At 45.8% G+C, this 23,262-nt stretch overlaps 1 protein-coding gene across 3 annotated transcripts in view; it reads right to left on the reverse strand.

Moving 5' to 3' along the window:
• The window catches only part of SYN3 (synapsin III), a 458,022-nt gene that overhangs the window by 57,957 nt on the left and 376,803 nt on the right, over window positions 1-23,262 (reverse strand). For all 3 annotated transcript variants that reach the window (XR_010932585.1, XM_067697868.1, XM_067697869.1), the window contains exon 7: window positions 20,041-20,103. Coding sequence is in view for 2 of the 3 variants with exons in the window: in XM_067697868.1 (XP_067553969.1) it covers window positions 20,041-20,103 (63 nt within the window). In the remaining variant the exon portion in view is untranslated. The remainder of the gene's footprint in view (window positions 1-20,040; window positions 20,104-23,262) is intronic.

The following is a 23,262-nucleotide window of genomic DNA, read 5'->3' on the forward strand; positions in this document are numbered from 1 at the left end:
TGTATTACATGGTGTCAGTCAGCACGACAGTTTCTTCCTCTCAGCTCATTAAATTCTGGATTCCCTCCTTCCTGATCTTTATTTTCAGGAGGGCCATCTCCGTGTAGTCAAATACCGAGCTGAGTACCTGGAGAACTGGGCTCTTGCGTAGGCTGTACACTGTGTGTGAATATGGGTAATTTCTCTCTTCTGGGCTTTAGTTTCTGTATCTCTGTAAAACTAGGGCTCAGGTGTTTGGATCTACTGTCCAGGCCAAGGGAAAAGTTTTTCTACCAGTCTCCAAAACCTCGCTAAGGGGGAACAGAAAACTGCCAGAGGTATGTATATTGTTCAGATCAACCCCAAAGAAAGTCTCCTTGAGCCAGGGATCGTCTCAACAGAGGACATCCCTTTGTGGCCTCCTCCTCCAATTCAAGCCTCAAAGGGGCTGACGGTGCTGGCTGTGGCTAGGCAGCCATTTGAGCCTCACCACTGGTCGTTTTATTGACTTCATAGTTTTCCCTTTTACATATATTTGAAATCACATAATATGGAGCCTTTGCAGAGTGGCTTCCTTCACTCGGTAACATGCATTTACGTTTCCTCCATGTCTTTTCATGGCTTGACAGCTCGCTGCTTCTTAGCACGGAATAAAACTCACCAGTTGCAACAAACGTACCACTCTGGCGGGGGTGTTGATAATGGGAGGCTGTGCACGTGTGGGGGAAGTGGCCATGTGAAATAGCTCTGTGCCTTCTGCTCAATTTGGCTGTGAATCTAAAAATGCTCTAAAAAATAACTTCTATTTAGAAAAAAAAAAAAGACTATGAAGTGTGGCCACGTTTATGAGTGGGTTCTATGCTAGGGTTAAAATAAAATCAATGAAAACTCTCATCTCCTAGTCTTTTTAAGAGTAGTGATCATAGGGGCGATGAGACAATAATTTAATATGCATTGAGTGCCTTCTAGAATCAAAATCCTCATGAAGGCAGGGATTTTGATTTGATCTCTACTGTATTATCAGTGGCCAGAACACTGCCTGGCACTTAGTAGGAGCTCAATTAGTACTTGTTGAGAAATTAACAAAAATATCAGGCCCTATGCTAGGCGCTGGGGCTTCAAGCATAGTTTCTGCTCTTGCGGTCCGGCCCAGAACACTGACAAGCAGATGTAGAACAATAGGACAGTAAGATGATGCAGTAAGAGGGAGCTGGACTAGGTCCAGAGCTGGCTCAAAGGAGGGCAAGACGATAGAAGGCTTTAAAGGGGAGAAGTTGCTTCAGCTGGGTCTAGAAGGATGAGTCCCAAGGTGGAGACATCCCGAGGTATGATCTGAGGTGTGTAAAGTACAGGTAGGTTTGGGAGCACTTTAGCTTAACATGGTGTCACCACACCTGTCCCTGGGGTCACACTCTGACCATTTCTGACAACAAACCAGGCCCTGAACTTACGGACGCCAGCTCCTCTGCTCTCCAACCCATTCTAACTGTCCCATCCCTGGCTCCAGCCCAAAGTCTCAGGGCCTTGTGTGTCACTGCAGGTGTCAGTTTTTGGGTGATGGCCTTCAAGTGGGCTCTACCCAGAAACACCAACTATGCATAAGGGTTGGAAGCAGTGGTATCCTGGAGCTGGCTCATATTGACTTATAAGAGGCAATTCTTAAATATTTAGAAAATTTGTGAGCCAGTTATTAAACCATTGTTAGCTTCATGCTGTCCACAGTGGAAGGATTTACACCCTAGAAACTGGCAAACACTACAAATTTGGGCACTTTTTTCCTCCCAGAGAGCCAGTTTGCCAGAACACTATTTGCTGGAAGACAACTGATGCTGACTGCTTTTCAGTGTTCCATGGAAGGATTTGAAGTATTGCAACAAAAATTCGATTATTGTTTTGTTAAAACAAAATATTTAAGAGCTTGATTTTCGAGCATCCAGAAAGCAGACTCAGATGTTTACTACACATTAACTTGAGCTTCCTGGGCAATCCTTATTTGTTCAGCCCCCAGAGTAAGGTTTCTCCTTCCATTTTGGTTTATTTAGAGAATAACCTCAGATTGCAGAGCAAGTCGGTAAAACACCACTGATTTTCTCAAAACCATGCCGTGCAAGGACACAAAATATAACGGGAGGCTGGGTGCTGAGGCTGATACAAGACCAAGTTCATCAGAGGAGTCTCAGTGTTCTCCTGGTGGACTTGACAATAGATGGTGTGAATTAAAAGCTACAGAATGAAATGACAGCTAATATAATACTACATTTATGTCTGTTATCATTTCAAGTTCTGTGTAGTATTTCGTTGGAAAAGAGAGTTTTGATGTCACCCAGTCAACTTATGTTGCAAAAAAGGAATCTAAAGCCCCCTGGAGAGCGACATGGCTACTGTGCTTCTGGTGGTGCAGCTTCTGGAAAGGAAAGGGAAGGGAGGAAACCTGGAAGGAAGGAAAAGGACTTTCTGAAAGTTAGAACTCCTGGCCTCCCCATCCAATGCCATTTCCTGTATGTAGGAGGAATGTGTCCAAATTTCATTACAGATCTTCCTTGACTTAAAATGGGGTTGCATCCTGATAAACCCATCCTAAGTTGAAAATATCATTAAGTCGAAAATGCATTTAATGCACCTCACCTGCTGAACATCAGAGCTTAGCCCAGCCCACCTTACACATGCTCGGAACACTTACACTAGCCTACAGTTGGGCAGAATCATCTAACTACAAAGCCTATTTTACAATCAAGTGTTGAATATCTCATGTAACTTATCGAATACTATACTGAAAGTAAAAGACAGAATGGGCATCTGGGTACAGGATGGTTGCAAGTGTGTCTGTTGTTTACCCTCGTGATCATGTGCTGACTCGGAGCACCGTGGCTCGATGCTGCTCCCCAGCATCATGAAGAGTATCACAGCGCATATCACTAGCCTGGGAAAAGATCAAAATTTAAAATTCCAAGTACGGTTTCTACTGAATGCGTATCACTTTCGCACAATCATAAAGTCAAATAATTGTAAGTGGAGCCACCCTAAGTCAGAGACCATCTGTATTTCAGCAGGGAACAAAATTACCATAGTGGTGGGTGCCCAAAATATCTGAACTTGACCCATGCACACTAGTGTTCCGTAAACATCCACATACAAGGGCCAACATATCTTGGCCCTGCTGATCTCTCTGATCTCATTTCCTTCCATCCACCCGCTGATTCTCTCTTTCAGTTCCTAGAATTTGCCAAGCTCAGTGCTGCCTCAGGGCCTTTGCACTCATTCCTTCTGCCAGCAAAGCTCTTGCTGCAGACAGTCTCACAGCTGGTTCCTTATTGTCTTTGTTCCATTGTTCTCTGTCCTCCTCAGAGAGGCCTCTCCTGATCTAGAGCAGCTCTTTCACTCCGCTATGGCATTCTATGACATCACCCAGTCTCGTGTTCTTTCTTGCACTTATCATGGTCTCACGTTATCTTATACTTGTCCATGCCCCCCACAAGGATATAAGCTCTGTGAGAGCAGGGACTTGTCTGCTAGATTCACTACTATATCCTTTGCTCCTTGTACATAGTAGGTGTTTGGGATCTATTTTTTTGAATGAATAAGTGAACAACAACTGCTGACCATGACCTCTGGGCACTCTTTTGACCTAAGGGAGTGGTTTTCGACCTGGACTCCATGGAGTCTTGAGGTACCTTAGAGAAGCTTGGGGGTTCCATCTTTGTGGGCATGGACCCATGCAAGGAGACCAGTTGAGTGGAACTCTAGATCTCCTCCCTTCATCTCGAGCTGCTCCACACAGATCTGGTTATATACATTGAGTGTTTTTATTGTTCATTGGGCAGAGGGCTCAGAGAGCAAAGAGCAAGGCCAGGTCATTGCTGAGGAAGTCTTGTGGATACTCAGGAGTCCATGAATGGGACACAGGTGGAGTAAACATTGATAGGGGCGGGGGGGTGGGGGGGTGTTCTCCAGGTATGAGAAGAGGGTCTTTGGGGGTGGTGACCTGATTCTAAGTCTTCCTTCCAGCTGCCTCAGCTCCTTGTCCCTGAGTCACTAACTAGCGATGGGCTCGCTGATGCTTTTTGCTGGGGCCACATGAGAGACACTGGCATTTTCTGACCACGACTTGAAACATAATGTTTGCTTCTGCACTCACCAAGTGAGCAACAGCCTTGCTCTCAGTGGCCTCATTAAATGGGATTCTATTTTCATAGCACTCACTTTTAGAACATTCCTATTTGCTGTTCCAAGCTCTTGGAGAGACAGCCCAAGAGGCTCTGCTGATAAAATGACTCTGGGCACGATAGAGATGGGGAGATGCCGAAATGAATAGCAGCTTTGTTTACTTGGCATTGGAACAGTCGAGAGGAGTTATATTTTAAAAAAATAAATAAAGTTTCCCTTCTCTCCACAAGAAAAAAACCTACTCTGGCTGCATGGCCAGCAACACAATTTCCCTCATAGAACAGAACAAATGTGAGTAGACTGAGATTAACTTTGGGAGAAAAATTAAAGAAATAAAATAATTATGGGGTGGGCACGGGGTAGGACTGGAGAATGGGTAAGATCAAGAGGCATTTGAGATGTCTAATTAAAAAGCCAAAAAGAAAAAGCAGCAACAGATGGAGTATGAGTATAGCGACATATATACACACTAAGGCATTTAAATATACATCTCTATATACTATATACGTACATACATACTAAGTATATATACATCTATATAGAAACAGGGCTTCTAAATATGATTGGTTCCCTTCCCCGCAGACTTGGCCTATGTTTCCTTCCCACGGTGGAGAGAAGATAGTAATAATTAATATTACTGCCATTTTCTGAGCCCTCACCACGTGCCCAGCTCTGCAAAGTGGCACGTGCATACAATAAGTTATCATTCTTCTCACTTACCGAGCTTCCCCTCAGTTTTCCCCTCTGTAAAATGGGGACAGTCAGATTACCTACCTCATAGAGCTGTTGTGACAATTAAGTAAGACAATGAATATAAAGCATGGAGTACAGGGCCCAGCACCTAGTAAGTGCTCAATAAATGGCTTGTGATTATTATTATTGTTGTTATTTTCCACTGGTACCTCCAACTCAAAATGTTAAAAACTGAACTCATTATCTTCCCCCTCAAGCCTAGCCTTCTTGATCTCATATTTCAGTGAATGGAATCATTATATTCTCAGTTTTCTTCTCCTGCTCTGCATCTGGGCAGTCCCTAAGTTCTTTCAATTCTGCTTTTCCCATATCTCTTGACTGCATCCTTATCTCACCCCTCACTGCCTTGGTCCTGCCTGGGTGCAAATCCTTATTTCTTCTCTGAACTGATGCAGTGTCTCCCTAATAACTCCCAGGGTTTCTAATCTTCCCCTCCTGGCCCCCACTCCTCTCCTCTCCTCTTACACTGCTGCCAGAGTGCTTTTTCTACCTTATAAATCCAACCATGCCCATTCTTTGCTTAAACCCCACCAGTGGGTCTCTCTCTTACCTAGAAGATAAAGTCCACATTGTAGAGGCAGCATAAAACGCATCTATGATCTGGCCATGACTCCTGCCCAGTCTCACCTACTCTTCCATGTCTCCCTCCAGCCCAGAGCTCTGAAGTACTGGTGTCACATTAGCATCTCCTGGAGATAAAAAAATGCCAGTGCCTGGGTCCTCTTCCAGCCAATCACTGCAAAGTCTGGGGGTGGGCCCCGGGTAGAAGTATAATTTCAAAGCTTCCTGGGTGCTTCTAACACCCTGCCAGGCTTGAGAACCACTGTTCCCACTGTACCAACAGCCTGCGATGCTCTCTTGGGCCTTTATGCCTTTGTGTGTGCAGGTCCCATTGCCGGGAATGCTTTTCTCGGCTGTATCAACCTGCATTATATCTCCTCATCCTTTGAGATGCAGCTGAGGTTTCCCATCGTGTGGAAGTCTTCCCTGGTCCCCCCAAAGGTGCTCCTGCTTCCCCTGACATCTCCCTCTGTCGTGATGTATTTGCTTGCATGGCCCCTGTCACTGTGAGAAAGGGAGCTCCTTGAAGGAGCTTATTTGTTGCCTCAGCACAGTCCCTACGCACACTTACAAGACGTGATTTTTGGACAAATCAATAAATCGGTGGAGGTTCCCCCTCCATCATGGTTTAGTTTTATCTGGACCTCCTTCTCAGCGCTTGGCTTGTCTTTCTGCTATAGGGTTTATTCATTCTGCTCTGACTGCAGTCAGTTGTCTACATGGCCTTCTACCACCTCTCCCCAACCCACCAGCCTTACTTCCATCACTTTTCACCTCAAGCACTCACTCCTGCCCCAGGGCTTTTATGCATGCTCTCCCCTTTGCTGTCATGCTCTTCCTCTATGTGTCCACGTGGCTCACTCTCTCCTTCCTTCACATGCCACTTCACAGGAAGGCTTCCCTGACAGCTATCCCAGCCCCCTGCCCCCGTCACGCTCTCTCCCTCTTATCCTGTTTCTGCCTCCAGGGCCCTTCTTGTCACCTGACATATTGCAGTTTAATCTGTTTATTTTATCGTCTGCCTCCTCCTACAGGATGTATTACTTACTGGGGTTTGCTATACAAATACTTGGAAAAGCATGGCACTAGACCACGGATTGGAGAACTTTTTCTGTGAAGAATACAGTGCTAAATATTTTAGGCTTTGCAGGCCATGAAAATGATTCAACTCTGATGCTATAGTGTGGAAGCAACCATAGACAATATGTACACAAATGGGCAGGGCTGTGTTACAATAAAACTTTATTAACAAAACCAGGTCCGGGACTGGGTTTGGCCTGTGGGAGGTAGTCTGGCAAGCACTGCCCTAGACTCTGGTCCAGTGCGAGCCTGTGTCTTTTGTGGGTAAATTTCCTGCATTCAGGAGCCATGTCTTTTCCATGTCTGGATCTTAACCAAGAGTCCTCCATCCCAGGGTCTAGCCCATTCCTTGCACATAACAAATGTTCATAAACATCTGCCAAAATATTCAATAAACATTTACTGAGTCCCTAACTCAGAACAGCTGGGCACCAAATCCATTAATGTTGGTTGAATGAACACAAGAGCCCTGGTCTCAAATTCTCAAAAGCCTTTGCCCCTCCCCCAATCCTTCCAAAGGCTGAGACCCAGAGTGCAACGGATGTCCTCACCCTGGCTGCCTGGGTCACGTGCTGCCAGGGGTCGGAAGGGGTGGTGGGAAGTGATGGGAACAACGGAGGGTTTGATGGACTGTTTAGAGAACTGCCTAATTATCCTGCTTATCAGTTTGCTGGTTCCTTTCCTTTGCTCTTCCCCTTAATAAATCAAACTCCTTCTGTTGTTATTGAGCTCTGGGTCACTGATTCTCTTGCCCGTGTGTTTATAGAGTTAAAGTGTGACCGTGAGATTGAATGGAAGGGAAGGGAGGCACCTGACAAGTGTCAGCTCTGAAAGGCAACACCTCAGCTTCCCAGGGCCCCGTGCAGGGTGCAGCGGGAAGGAGGGGGCTTCCCGCTGTCCAGGGCACTGGCCAGGTCAGGAGGAAAGGTGGACTTAGCGGGTGCAGCTTGTGCACCAGCGAGTTTATAATCCAGTGGGGGAGGCTGACTATAGGCTTTTGTGAGGTCCATGGGTTAAGAATAGTTTTTAAATGGCTGGGGAAAAAAAATTGAAAGAAGAACGATAATCCCATGACACGTGAAAATTATATGAAACTCAAATTTCAGTGTCCATAAATTTATAGTGGAACACGGCCACATGCTTCATTTACCTCTTGTCTAGGGATGTTTTTATACCACAATGGTGGGGTCCAGTAGTTGCAACAGACCATTTGGCCAGAGAGGTTAAGATGTTTACCATCTGGCCCTGTACTGAGAAAGTCTGCTGACCCCTGACTGGCATGACTAACTGACTGGGACCAGCATCCCTGACATTACCTGGGAGCTTGTTACAAATGGAGACTTTCAGGCAGGCCCCACCCAGGCCTAGTGAATCAGAATCTGCATTTTAACGAGGTCTCCAGTGATCTGTAAGCACTGGAGAGTAGAGGGAGCATTTAGGCCCTAGAGGAAGTGAATCAACATCTCTTTAAGTATCCACAGATTTTTAAAGTGCTTTATCTCAGTCAGGCTGCAGGGCAACTCTTCACCCATTAGGGAGACTTATTAGGGCCACTTTACAGATGAGAAAACAAAGACTCCAAGTCAAGTGCTCACCCAAGGTTATAGAATAGACCTGGGAAGTGGCCGAGCTGGGATTTGAACTCCTGGGGCTGTTGCAGAGTCTGTGGCGTTAATCATTAGGCTGCATGGCTCCCTGTAAAGAGAGGGTAAGACCACACTGACTCTAAAGTTGGAGCCACCCAACTGGTGCCCCGGGGTGTTCAGTGGACTACAGATGTGTTTTACTTGGCCTGTACAGCGTTTCAAAAGATTTTAAAATTAGTTTTCAATACGTTAAAATCAGGAGAATTCATATCAGAGACCCAGTGAATTGGCTTAAGAAAGAATCAGGTGATCAGGCCTGCACAGTCTCTCGGGGCTTTGTCCGGCTGGGACTGAGTTGTGTGTGGCTGCCCATGCAGGCTGGCCTGGGCTCTCCGGGTCAGCACAGTGCCCACCTGGACTCTTGACTCATTATGGTAACTATCTTGACCCGGTGAGCATCCGAGTTCACGTCCTCTGGGCGTGTAGAGCAGCATGCGGGTCACTGGGCATCTTGTTAAAATGCAGCATCTGATTCAGCAGGTCGGAGGATATGTCTGTGCTCTGCATTTTTAAGGGGCTCCCAGGTGACGCTGAGACTGCTGGTCCTTCTACAAAGGTCCCACTTTGAAGAGAAGGTTGTCAAGGAGCTCAGGCCTGTCTGACTCGGGGGCTACACTCAACTTGGCTCATCACCCAGCACATCCCCATAGGTGCTCTTGCTGCTGCTCCCTTATCCCTCCGAGTGGCTGGAAGTCCCAGGCTCTTCTCTTCAGCTGCTGGTAGCCCCTGCTATTGACCCACTCAATCCTCAATAGAACCATTTTCCACAAGCGTCATGATATGGGAAAGCCTGAACAGCATTCACTGTCCCACGTGGCCTCCCTTGCATCTTATGGCCTCACTACTGGAGGATGGAGTGTTGGTGTGAAGGTTTCTTGGGGCTGGGGGCCAGTAGTCAAAGTGAGAGGACAGGTTCTGCCAATAGTGTTCATTTGTCTGGAGGCTAGGTAGAGGATGCTGATAACTGTGTGTAAGTGTCTGCTCACCCTGCCCCCAAACACACACACTCTCTTCTCTCTCCAAAACGCAGTAAGCCCACTGTTTACATCCTTCTCTGGTTTCCTCCCACAAACAACCCTGCTGCTGCCACCTGTTGGCAACAATGCCAGCTGCCTCCAAGTGGATTTATTTCCAAGAAGCCAGAGGTGTGGCTGGTCTAATCTGCGGGAAGCAGGGTGGGAGGCTGGCCTGGGCTGCGGCTGCAGTGAGCAGGTGGCATCTGCTTGTTTCAGGACATCACTTCTACTGCCTGCTGATAGTGACAATGGGCTGCGCCTGCACATTTTGGCTGAGGAAGACCTCAGTGGACACACAGGCTGTGTTCCAGGTGGGCTGGCAGAACTCTCTGGAGGCTTCCCTTCCCTGGCATGGGTGCCAGGACCAGGGGAAAGAATGTGCAGCCTTCCCAGCACACAATGTGCAACCTTGTGCCCAATCATTTCGCCTCCTCGGTCTCTGCTGGTCTCATCTGTTAAATGGGTATCATGATAACCACACCCTCATCAGAAGACTGTTGGAACCTGAGCAGGCTCCCAGTGTGGATGAATTTTGTAAATTGCACGTGACTGTCTAATGTTGGGGGAAAAAGTATGGAGCTGGTCATCAAGTTGTGGAAAATTATACAGAGTACCCCCCAACAGGCGATGTGTGCCCCCTACTCTTTTGGGGAGACTCCTAGGGAATGACTTCTCTGGCCTTTCTTGCATACTATGCCAGGATGGGTCAACAGACGTTGCCAGGAAAGGAGAGAAAAGAAAAAGGAAGTACTGTTTTTCAATGTTTGTCAGCTCAAAAATATTCTGTTTTCCATGGAGGAGTGGTGTGGTCAGTGCACACAAGAGCAGGTAATTTATTCTTTCCAGATGAGTCTGTTCCTGTGTCTCTGTCCCTCGTGACAAAATGGGGCCTGTGATTGGGGGTGTACACTGTTTTTAAGACACAGTGCCAGGGGGTGATATTCTTCCTTTTCTTCTTCTCATTCTCTTGCACAAGGGTTCTTATTCTTGGCTTCAGGCCTGGGGTGAGATCAGTCCAGCAGACAACAAGAGCAGTTCATATGCAAAGGTCAGTGCTCGTCTCCAAGGTACTGACATGTTTCTTGGGTGGAACCCTGTGAAATTCTTCATAAATCAACTCTCCAATTAAGTTGGCTGGTCGCCTTATGATGGGAAGAGGTGATTCCACCAGGGCGTTCCTGAGGGTCCCAGGCAGCAGGAAGAAAAGAGCTGAAGAACCTGACAACCTCAGTTCGAATCCCGCTTCCGTCATTTACCTGTGACTTTAAGCAAAACAACTCTTGGAACCTCTGGAAAGCTGGGATCAGAACTAGCTCTCAGGGCACCTTTGAGGGTTAGAGATGTTGAAGGCACTCATCCTGCTGCACCAGCTGGTGTACCTCTGTTCATCCCATCTGATCTGCTTTGAGTTATCCCAGAGAAGGCAAGGAATTCGCACCAGGTCACAATGCTAGCCGATGGCGGAGCCCAGACCAGACCCAGTGAGGGCTAAGTCCAAAGCCCACACTCTTCTTCGTTTCCCTCTCCGCCTCACCTCCGCGTGGCGCTTCATACTTTTTAAGGCACTTCTACTCACTAGCTCTTCCAAGTGATTGGTGAGGAAAATCGTGTATATTTGACATATTTGGCACCCTGCACTTATGTGTTTAAATGACTTGCCCAGGTGGATACTGTGGGCCCCAGGGAGTGCAAGGCTGGCAGGAGGACCCAGGTTTCCTGAACCCAGGCCAACCAAGGATGGTGTAAATATGCGGGGATTGGCAGTGTAAGCGTCACCAGTAGAGATCTCAGCCTTAAACCCTCGTAAGGAAAACGAGTTGATGATCCAGGTGATGTCATCTTCAACATGACAGATGTCAGGCTGGACAGAGTCATGAAATAACTGTTTTAGTTTGCTTGTTTGTGCTTAGAATTGTGGCAGTTTGGCATCCAAAGGAAGAAAGAGGCCCTTAGGACTCTACAGAACATGTGTGTCTGTGTGTGTGATATATACACATATGTACACACACACACAGAGTCCATTCTCATTATTCACAGTAGTTACATTCTGTAACTTTGCAGCAAACACTGAATTAGCGAATCCTGAGCCACTGCTCCTAGGGTTCGTTTCCTGCAAGCCTATGGTCACATTTTCATCAACTCATCAATATATCATCTTGTTACGTGTGCTTCCTTTTAAAGACAGCTTATTTAATATATATGGTTGATTCATTAACATTGAACTCATAGCCAACAGCACCATAACTCATCCGTGAATGAAGCTTATCTAACACATACATTTTTTTCCATAAGAAACATCACAGCCTGCTTGGGGTTAGCAACACCAGACAGCACTTCAGCCCTACGCTTGGGAGTCATTTTAAACAATGAAATCACCAACACAAGGGACAAAAATGCAAAAGTGTGGCACTAAATACACCAAGAAGAGGACACTTGTTTACGAGCTGAAACAAGAAGAGTGTTTCCTGCTCGACATCAGTTGGGAAGGAACGCGCAAATTACTCACCGCTCTGCACGTGTCTGTGAATGACCACGAAAACACTATGAGAATTGATTCTGGGGTGACGAATATATTCCTAGTGAGTAGGTGAATTCAGAAATACAGAATCCATGAATAATGAGGATCGAGACTATTTATCGTGCTTATAGAGAGGGCAACCTCATGCCAGAGGCTGTGAGATGCAGAGCACAGTGTTTACAATTTTCACTACGGTGTAAAGGACAGATGGAAGCCCCTTAAGGGCCCATTTTGTTCAAGAGAAGCAGAGAGTAAAGGAGGCAGTCGTCATCTGCGGGGTGGGGGGGACTTGGTGGGTGGTGGAGTTGAGAGGGAGGCTGCTGGAGGGAGTGTGTGTCCCTCTCTCCTCTCCTCCTACACAGCTTGGCAGCGGCCGTGAACACTGCTTGCCCGGCACGCCTTGCAGGCTGGAGCCCCTCCCCCGCTCTCACTTGATTCAGCTTCTGCTGAGCATGAAACACAGAGTGACTTTCCTCCCTGGTGATCTCCCAGGTGCTGGGGAGCCCTTGATTTCTTAACTGTTCCCCTGGGTTCCATTCTCCCATTTGCTCATTTTCTAGCCCTTTCTCTCCATTACCGTGTTATCTGGCCACCTACTCCCACTTTAAAAAGTGGACAGTGCTGGGAAGTCTTATTAAGTGAGTCAGCCTGAGGGAAGAGAGCAGAGTCCACGTCGCTGGGAGCTGATGACAGCAGCAGCCCTGGGCAAGCAGGGGTGTGCAAGATGCCGGGGCGACTGGAAGACAGTGCATTTAGGAGCTGCCACCTGGTCCCTCCAGAACAGACAGGCTGTCTGCCAAGGCGCCTCATCCCTGTCCCTCATCACTCCAGGCTCCTCTTAGTAGAACAACAAACCCTGGCCAAGCCCCCGTCTGGGCTTACTAACCTGTGACCATGGCAGTGCCCTTTACCTCTCACTGAGCTTAGGAGCCAGAGCCAGACGCCCAGGGTTGAACCCCATTCCACCCCTTACTCCCTGCGCCTCAGTTTCCTCATCTGAAAAGTGGGGATACCCACAGTATCTTCCTCATAGGGTGGTTCTGAGAGGATAGTAGTCAATGAGTAATTTATAAAGGACTTAGAACAGTGCCTGCACAGAGTAAACTCCACAGAGCATTAGCTTTTATTATTATTCTGGCTATTATTACTACTACTGTTCTTATCTGTAAAGTGTGCAATGGGGTTGAATAATCTCAAAGGATTTTCTTTCCCTTCCTGTTCTGTTACTGGGGATGCTTCCTCACTATGTGGCCTTGGGCAAGACCCTTCTCCTCTCTGGGGCCTCAGGTTCTTATCTTTTAAGTGGGGTGCTGGGACTTAAGTCCTGAAGGTCTGTGAATTTATGAAACAAGGATAAGGTGACGCCCAGGGTGGGGTTTGCGTGTTATCTTGGCCTCTCCTGGGAATGCTGGAATCCCGTTTTCCTTACTTTAAGAATTTACCCAGAATTTAATTCTCCTTCCCTTTTTGTCTATTATGAGCAACTGCTTATCTCATCTTAGTTGAGATAAGCAGTTAGGTAATCAGAGTAATAGTTTATGTTTGTAGTGAGTTTTTAAAGCTCCCATTCACTGAGTGTTGACCAGGCACCTTCCTAAGCCTGGGCTGATTGATTCTATCATCAGTACAATTCCAGGAGGGAGATTATTGTCCCCATATTAGAGATGAAGAAATTGAGGCACGGAGAGGTTAGGCAACTTGCCCAAGGACACACAACTAGTAAATGGTTAATCCAGATTCAAACCAGAAACATGCTTTCAGATTCTACAAATGCTACCCCCACACTATACTGGCAGTTGGCCTTGAACTTGACCTCTATGATAATAACAGATATGCCATTCCTTTCAATAGACGGCTCATAGTATTGATCAAAACCAGATTCTTTTCATTGGAAGATACTGTAGCAGTCACCTTCAGGGTATGTTAAACTTTGGGAGGGTCATGGGCCCCTGTGAAAAGGTGGAAGAAGCTATGTACTCCTTTCCCCAAAAAACATTCATATCCCATCCACACATAAACATACGCAGATGTGTCTCAGTTTTACGGGGTTCAAACATCTCAGGCTAAGAATCTCACATAATACTTAAATTCCCTTGAAACTCTACAGTAAGTATTCATCTTTGCTCCAGTTCTGCATTGATGAGAACTTCCTACCCAAAGGGGCTCTTCATTCCATTAATATTCACCTGATTGTCAGAAAGTTGCTCTTTCAATACAACCCTCATGCATTTCCCCCTGACCTTGGTCCCATTTTTGGCTGCTACATGTTATATAGAAGCAGCCCAGCTTACCTTCCCAGGACAATTCTCCATGTTTCTGGGGACGGTGGCCCCACTGTCTCTAGCCCTCCTAGCCTGGATGCCTCTGCCCTCCATTGCTCAGTTCATTTTCCCCTGGACATACTCATGTGTCAATGGCTCTTTCAAACATCCGGAACTGGTTTACAGCCCAGAACCGAATACAATGTTCTAGCCATGGAGGAATCAGTGCAGTGCAGGACTCTCACTTTATTTTGGAAATCAGATCTCCATTAATATGTCCTAAACAAGGTTTAGAAAACCTTATTTTATTTTGAAATATAACACACATAGAGAATTGCCCAGTATAAAAATGACAGTTCAATGAGCTGTCAATCACAAAGCAAACATCCACATAACTACTACCCAAGTGAAGAACTAGAACTTGGACCACTCCTGCTGCATCCCAATGACCACACCTCCCTCCTCCACAAAGGTAACTTCTATTTTTTTATGGTAGTAATTTTCTTGCTTTTCTTAAAAGTTTTATCACCTTAATATGTATCCCACTTAACACTACAGTTTAGTTTCCCTGGTTTTGAATTTTATATAAATGAAATCATATAAATAGGCATCCTTTTGTACCTGACTTATTTCATTCAATGGTGTATTTGTGAAATTCATGCACGTTGTTGTATATAGTTGTAGTTCATCCATTTTCACTGCTGGAAATTTTCCATTTGTCTGAATATACTGCGATTTATTTATCTATTCTATTTCTAATGGACACATGGACTGTGTCCAGATTTTGGTAACTATGAATAAGCTGCTATCAACACTGGAGCACACACGCATGCATTTAGGTTGGGTATACCCAAAAGAAGAACTTCTGTGTAACTTCAGCTTAGTAGATGATAACAATCTGTATTCCAAAGCAGCTGTATCAATTGACACTTTCACTAGCTCTGTGTTTGTGTTCCAAATGTTCCATGTCCTTGCCAACACTTAGTATTATTAATCTTTTTAGTTTGAGCTAGTCTAGTGGTTATATAGTGGCATCTCATCATAGTTTTCATTTGTATTTCCCTAGTGATGAATGAGGTTGAGCCCATTTTCACCTATTTATTAGGTGTTTATGGATTAGAGCTTTTGGCAACTCCTTACTCATCTGATTCACATTGAACTTGCAGCCAAATAAAATATAGGCTCTGACAGAGGATGCTGTTTAGTCACATCTCCCCTATTGACTTCAATTGGATTTTGGGTTCTCAGAGCAGGTTCAAACATTCTTAATAATAATGACAGCTAGTATTTATTGAGTGCCTATTGTGTTCCAGGCACTGAACTATGTGTTTGACATGAATAATGTCTCTTAATCTTCACAACCAGCATATTAGCTTGATACTATTAATATCCTCCTTTTACATAAGATGATGAAACTAGGGTTGGGGAGGGTAAGTAACTTAACCTAAGGTCTCACAACTAACAAGTAGATTCAAATCAACACCCTTAGCCACTATAACAAACTGCCTCGCAAAGTTGGAAACATGTGACTACAATTGAAAAAAAACCTTTAAAAATGGTTAAATACTGAATAAAAAAATGGATATGTAACTGTCAAATGGAGAAAAATCATTGCAAAGTATGACAAAGGATGAATGTCCTTAATGTGCGAAGAGTTTTTACAAATTAAGGAAAGGACACACATCTCAATTAAAAAACGGTGAAAAGTTTCTTGAGTCAGGTAAATCTGGAAAATTCTGCACAAGTTTTCATGTTCTTGTACCCCTAGGAGGTATATGAGCAAATTTACGACTCTAAGAAGTTCTGCACTAAAAACCTATTTTAACATGGAATTTTCGTATTTGACTAAAATAATCTTTAGCATAGTCCTTTGGAACAGACTTTGAAACGTATTGAACTCCATAATAACCACTGCTTCCTCTGGTTTCTAGTCTGGTAAAACTTTCCACAAAGGAAATGAAATTAGTTTTGTCCAGGGTTTCTTAACCTTGACGCTCTTGACATTTTGGGCTGGATAATTCTTTGTTGTAGGGGGCATTTTAGGGTGTTCAGCAGCATCCTTGGCTCCCACCAGGTAGATGCCAGATGTCCCTAGCACTTCCCTCACCCCCAGTTGTGACAACCAAAGCTGCCTCCAGACATGACCAAATGCCCCTGGGGGAAGAACACCACCCTCTTAAATTGGTCTAGCCTTACTGGTTTCTTAGAACTCCTGGTGTGTCCCACGATTACCTCCTAACTATCTAAGTGCTCCCCAAACTGCACAGCGTTTCACTATATTTTGATTTCTGTGCCTTGTGACATCCACTATTCTTTGTTTTAATAAAGAGGGTATTGGTCCATCTCTTGTCTTCGAGTCTTTCTTGTTTGTTAGAACTCCTTAAATCTCCAGGCACACCAAACCATGCAGTTACCCTGACAGGGAACTTCTTTCCATCCCTTAGGTGGAATTAAGTTCCTTCCTTCAATCTCCACACTCCCTGCACAGCCTTCTATCAGATCCTCAGCACATCTTATACTTATTTACTTATGTGGTTGTCTCCTCAGTTTCTTGAGAGCAAGGACTGGGTCCTATTCATCCTCCGATTCTTAGCACAGAGTAGGTACGAATTCATATGTGTGAACAGAGAAGCAAAATATAATTGAGGAGGGTCAGGAATTTCAATCATGGGATCCTGGGTGGATTTCCAGTAAGACTGAGTTAATTGACAGCCTCTTCACCAGTTTCCTCCTAGAAATGTTCTCCTTGCTTCTCTCCAGACAGACAATCTTCCTTCCGGAGAGAAACTGGAGGTACTGTAGAAGATACCGTTCTGTTTTTCTCCCCCTCAGCCACGAATATGACATCATTTGCTCAGTCGGCATGTCCAGGCTGTTCCTGATACTTTTCTCATTCCAGACAGAAGGAGAAAAGTCCTTTCCCCTTGATCTCAGCATTTTTGCAAACCTCAGTTTATTCCAGCGGGTGACACTTCTTATCCTCGGAGATGTGGCCTCCTTTCCATGTTCTGGGAGTTCCTTTTGGGCTTGAGTTTCTCAGAGGCATCCCCTCCCCCGACATTGCGTCAGTCTCTTTAAGTATTTCCTTCTTTTTATTTCCTGTCTGGGATTATTTTAAGCTTTAGAAACGGAATTTAATTCTTGGGAACCCTCTAACTTTACCAAAGCTGTCCAAGATGGCGACAGTAGGCGGAAAGAAAGGGACAGGTTTCAGAAACATTAACAAAAGGGCAAGTGACAAGACTTGATGACCATTGGGACACAGGGGAGGGGAGATGACTCCCAGATTTCTGTTTCAAGACAACGGAGGGACTGGTGGTTCCTGTTGTAGAGATGGTCCCAGGAAGAGGAGGAGGATAAAGATGAGGAAGGAGGGCGAGCTGTCTGAAAACAAAATGGACATGGTCTGGGAAGTTCAGAGTCGGAGGTTTCCATGGGGCATGCTGTGGAGATGTAGGGGAGGTAACTGGGTATAAGAGCCTGATGCTCTGCATAGGAAATGTGACTGGGGGGCTGTTGGTGTGTAGATGGGAGCTGAAGCTGAAAGAGCAGACGAGAGCTCAGATGGCGTGTGCTGATGGAATAGATGCGGCTAAAGATGCAGCAGGAAGGAAAGCCCTTGAAGGAGACTGTGAAGGATGGGTCAGAGAGAGAGCAGAGAGCCAGGAGAGGGGCATGAGTTTCAGGGCAGAAAGGATGGCCAGCAGGTTTAAATGATGTAGAAAGGTAAATTCAGCTATGGACAGAAAAGTGACAGCTGAATTAGCAGCAGAGGGTCATTGAGGACCATGGGGAGGGGAGCCTCAGGAGTGGAGGGAGCTATAGCCAGATGACAGGGGATGGAGGAGGGGTTGGGAGAACAGGCAGTGGGGAGCAGACTTAGGGTGGCATCTGAAGAGGGAGTTACTCATTTATCCACTCGACCAACAAACTGAGAGGCTAGGGGTACACCAGGAGCCATTCGGAGCCGTAGGTGCAGTAGTGGGCAAACAGGTAAACATCTCCGCCCTCACAATGTGTCCTTTTCAGGGAGAGGTAGTATGGCGGGAGGATTAAAAAATTTTTTTTTCTTCCAGTTTTACCGAGATATAATAGACAAGGATTCATTTTAAAGGTGGTTATAAGAAGTATCATTGTTTGTGCAAACTATTACATTTAGAATGGATAAACAACAAGGTCCTAATGTATAGCACAGGGAACTATCCTCAATACCCTGTGATAAACCATAATGGAAAAGAATAGGAAAAAAGAATGTCTGTATGTGTATAACTGAGTCACTTTGCTCTACAGCAGAGATGGGCACAGCATTGTAAATCAACTAGATTTCAATAAAAAAAAGTGTCAGCATTTGTCAGATGAGGCCAGGAGAAGTTAGATGGCAACCTGCTCCACTTCACACAAAGGTCAGAGCTGAGGTCACGCCCTGACCTGTCTGACTCTTTCCATCCTTTGCTGCTTGAAGGGGTTGGAGTTTAGGTGGAAAGAGGTGATGCAGAAGGCATAATGGGGTGGGAAGAACGAAGGTGCAGGGTGTAGGGTTATTCGTGGCTGGGCTGGGCCTACACAAAGCAAGGTTTCTACTGGCCCCTGCTGCCCGTTATCTAGAACGCCCGGGCTGGGCCTTGTGCATGGGCTCAGGTCCTCCAATGGGGATGGCAGGCACTGAGATCCACATGTTCTCACATGGTTCTGCCTGAGCCAGAAGCTTGAGAGGTGGCCTGTGGTAGCCCCCGACACTTCCCCATCCCCACTCCCCTTATTTAGGAGTACATCTCCAGAAGGCCAAGCACTGATCAGTATCCCTCCATGAGATTTATGCAGAGATGCTGGAAAGAGACATGGTCTTCCTTCCTCTGGGACGGTGAGCTTAGGGACCAGAATGGGCCACCCACAGCCATCTATCTCGACTATCTGAAGAAACAACAAGTAGAGATAAACAGAGCCAAGAGCTCTGATATCATTTGAGCTCCTGGATCCAGCTCTGCCTGAATCTATCAAGAACTATTCCAGACTTCCTGATCCTTGAACCAATGAATTATCTTTTGCCCCCTAATTTGATTTGCGTTTCTACACTTGCAACTGCAAAAATCTGACCAGTACAATTTGTCATAATATGTTGTAACCAAGCAGGACCCTATAAGGCCTTCCCAGGACAGACTCCTCGCCCATATCTTCTGCTGTAGCTCCTCTCTGAAGGACCTAGATAATAGTATCTGATGCACACTTCTTGAGTTGTTTTACAGATGCTAAAACCACCACCAAATGGAAGAAATGAACTATCTGATGATCATGAGTCCCCAGACCTACTGGTGCCTAAGGACTGATCATGTTAACCACTCTGTTACCTCACCATCAACCAATCAGAGAATTGTGCATGAGCTGATGACATTCCCTGCGACCCCCTCCCTCACCTGGCCTTTAAAAATGCTCTGCTGAAGCCTTTCAGGGGGAGTTCGGGGCTTTAGAGCAGGAGCCACCCGTCCTCCTTACACTGGCACCTTTACAATAAAAGCTGCACTTTCCTTCACCACAACCCAGTGTCAGTAGATTGGCTTTACTGCACGCGGGTGAGCGGACCCAAGTTTGGTTCGGTAGCAGCGTCAACTGTGACTATGTAAAATATGTTATTTCCTTTTGTAGAAACTGACTCCAGGGGCTTCCTCCTGGGAGCCATATGCATGTGCCACCTTCCAGCTGCTAACGCTGCAGGTGATAAAGAGATGAGTAAGACATGAGCTTACACGTAGCTGTGGAGATGATGACAGGAACAGAAGAATCACCATCTGCAAAATGCTTTACACCTATTTCTCTGAATTCACAATGACAGGAAACAATTAGCCAGGTAGGGTTTGGCTAGTATGGCCTGAGCTGGAGAGATGCTCCGTGGGAGCTCAGAGAAAGGTGGGCTGGGGAGGAGAGGGAGTGAATTTTGGTCTCCTCTAATACTCTGATCTGGGTGGCTGGGCTCAGGTGGGGGTGATGGGGGATACAGGGAGAGGAGAACAGGTAGTCTGGGGAAGCCGTGTGAGTATTAACATAAGCGGAAGAGCTGCTTCTCATACCTTTCCCATTCCGGCGTGGGCGTGTCCCAGCTTGACCACCACAGGGAAGTGTGGGGCTGTGAGCTGAAAGAGACAAGAAGAAATTACTCATTAGCATCCCAGAGCATCACCACCAAGACATTGTTCACTGCCTTTTCTGTAGAAAGGTATGGTCATCTGATATCACCAGCAATCCCCAAAAGAATGCTTGGACAGATGGTCATCTCTCTGTGGCTTAAACACCCTAAATGACATTGCTTTCAGCTTCCAAAGGAAGCCCCGAGCTCCTAAAACCAGGCTGCCCGGGGCATCCACCAACCTGGGGAGAATGCAGAGCAGAGCAAACTGACTGGCTTCAAATCCTGGCTTTACCACTTGTGCAACCTCAGATAAGCTACCACATGGATCTGTGCTTCAGGGTCCTCATCTGTAAAATGGGGATGATGAGTATCCATCCCACAGGGTTGCTATGAGGATTAAATGAGTCATTACATGTGAAGGCTTTACACTGTAAACATTCAATGAATGGCAGCTTAAATATTCCTGTCTTGGCTCTGCCTTGTGTGATTCCCGACAACAGCCTTCATGTATCTGGAAACTCATTCCCTCCCCCAAGCTCTCTCCAGGCCACGCTGTGAGTTCTCTTAATGATAGTGGTCATGCTACAGCACAAGCATTTATGGGCTGCGCTGTGTGGGTGCTGTGCTGAGCAACTGCCCTGGGTCATCTCCTTCAGAGAGCAACGGGGCAGCAGCCTGTCCTGGTTGGTTCCCTGTTGCATCCCCAGCCATTAGAACACTGCCTGACCCAGGGAAGGTGCTCGATATGGAATCTGTGCCTTAATCAGTCCTCTGAGCAAGACCTACGAGGCATGCATGCCTCTCCCTGTGATACAGAGGAGGAGAGGGGCTCAAATGGTTAGGTGCTCCCCCATGCCCACGCTTACTCAGCTAGCAAGTGAGGGGACCAGGTTTGAACCTAGGCTATGCATTTCCTCCTCATTCTGTTCATGTGTTGTTTGAGATGGGTTTGCTTGGTGTCTAGAAATATACTTGGAATTGCTTGAGGGCAAGGGTTATCCCTTCTCGTTATTTAGTAATAATACCACTCCTCTGACTTGAGCCAGCCCTAGCCAGAGGTAATCACGTCCCACTCTCTGTGCTGTGCAGTTGTCTCTTCTGGTGCCTGTCACTCTGTCCTGGATTGCCCCCCGACACTCTGGATGCTTTGAGAGGAGGAACCCAGCTCTTCCCTCCTGGTGCCCAGCACCTAGTCTGACACTTAGAAGTGGCTGTAGCTGCGGCAGAAGGGTCTGCTGTGGGTCACAATCCCACGGGATGGACCTCATCTCATTTTACCACCACAATGGTCCCATGAGGCGAGCAGGGAAGGTATTCTTGTTACCATTTCACAGGCAGAAAATTGAGACTCAAGGAAGCTGCTGGGAAGGGGTGGCACTGGCTCTTGAACTTAGGTCTGTCAGACTTCAAGCCTGATGTGAATGGTTTCCTCTAAGACCTAGTACAAGGGCTTCCTGCAGTAGGTGCTGAATAAAAAATTTTCTCCCTGATTTCAGGCTAAAATTTATCATATCCTGGTGTCTAGAGTTAACAAATGTATCCATTTAAAAAGGAGCAATATTTATTTTTGATTCCAAAAGCAACATGTACTCATTATAAAAAGTTTGTAAAATATAATAAAGTTCTATGTTGTTATGTACAAAGAAGACAATAAAAATCACCCTCAAAATTTGAGCAGTTTTGGTGTATTATCTGGTGGTCTTTGTTTTTTTTTTAATCTAAATTTTTTCTTTTGATTTGTTCTGTTCTCACAAAATTGGAAGTATGGTGCATACCCAATTTTGCTCGTTGCTCTTTCCGCTTAATGTTATAAGTGGTAAGCAATTCCTGGCAGTATTTCACATATGAAAGAAGACTTAAAGAGCAATATTGTGGACATTATCTAGCTTAAGAAATAAGCCATTGTCCAAACAGTTGAAGCCCCTGATGTACTTCTTTCTTACCAAATTTCCTTGTATTTATTCATATTTTAACTATTACATATGATTCCCAGTCAATATACATTACACGTGTTAAACTTTATGTAAGTGGCATCAAAAGAACCTATTCTTATCGGGAGATTGGGATTGACATATATACACTATTGATACCACATATAAAATAGATAACTAATGAGAACCTACTATATAGCACAGGGAACTCTACTCAGTACTCTGTGGTGACCTAAATGGGAAGGAAATCTAAAAAAGAGGGGAGGGCTTCCCTGGTGGCATAGTGGTTGAGAGCCCGCCTGCCGATGCAGGGGACACGGGTTTGTGTCCTGGTACGGGAAGATTCCATGTGCCGCGGAGCAGCTGGGCCCATGAGCCATGGCCGCTGAGCCTGCGCGTCCAGAGCCTGTGCTCCGCAATGGGAAAGGCCACAACAGTGAGAGGCCCGCGTACCACAAAAAAAAAAATAAATAAATAAAAAAGAGGGGATATATGTATACATATAGCTGATTTACTTTGCTGTACAGTAGAAACTAACACAACATTGTAAAGCAACTATACTCCCCTAAAAAATTTAAAAAAAAAGAATCTATTCTTTTTTTAAATAATTTAAATTTGACCCTCTACTTTTAAAAAAATCTAAATACATAAGCTTTTTAAAAAATGTATTTTATTTATTTATTTATTTTTGGCTGTGTTGGGTCTTCGTTGCTGCGTGTGGGCTTTCTCTAGTTGCGGCGAGCGGGGGCTACTCTTTGTTGTGGCGCGCGGGCTTCTCATTGCGGTGGCTTCTCTTGTTGCAGAGCACGGGCTCTAGGTGCGCGGGCTTCAGCAGTTGTGGCTCGCAGGCTCTAGAGCGCAGGCTCAGTAGTTGTGGCACACGGGCTTAGTTGCTCCTCGGCCTGTGGGATCTTCCCGGACCAGGGATCCAACCTGTGTCCCCTGCATTGGCAGGCGGATTCTTAACCACTGCGCCACCAGGGAAGCCCCCCCACCCCCCGCCAAAAGAATCTATTCTTTTACAACTTTGGGGTACATTATGTTTGTGAGGCTCATGTAAGTTGACGTATAGAGCTCAGATTTATGTTTAACTACTGCAAAGTATTCCACTTTACGGACACTTTGCCATTTGTTCATTTCCTGCTGATGAACATTTAGGTGATTTCTGTTTTTTCCAATTATAAACAATACTAGCAGGGGAATTTCTCCAGGGCACACACACCGGAGCAGAA

Source organism: Pseudorca crassidens, chromosome 11 (genome assembly GCF_039906515.1).
Source record: "Pseudorca crassidens isolate mPseCra1 chromosome 11, mPseCra1.hap1, whole genome shotgun sequence".
NCBI lineage: Eukaryota > Metazoa > Chordata > Mammalia > Artiodactyla > Delphinidae > Pseudorca > Pseudorca crassidens.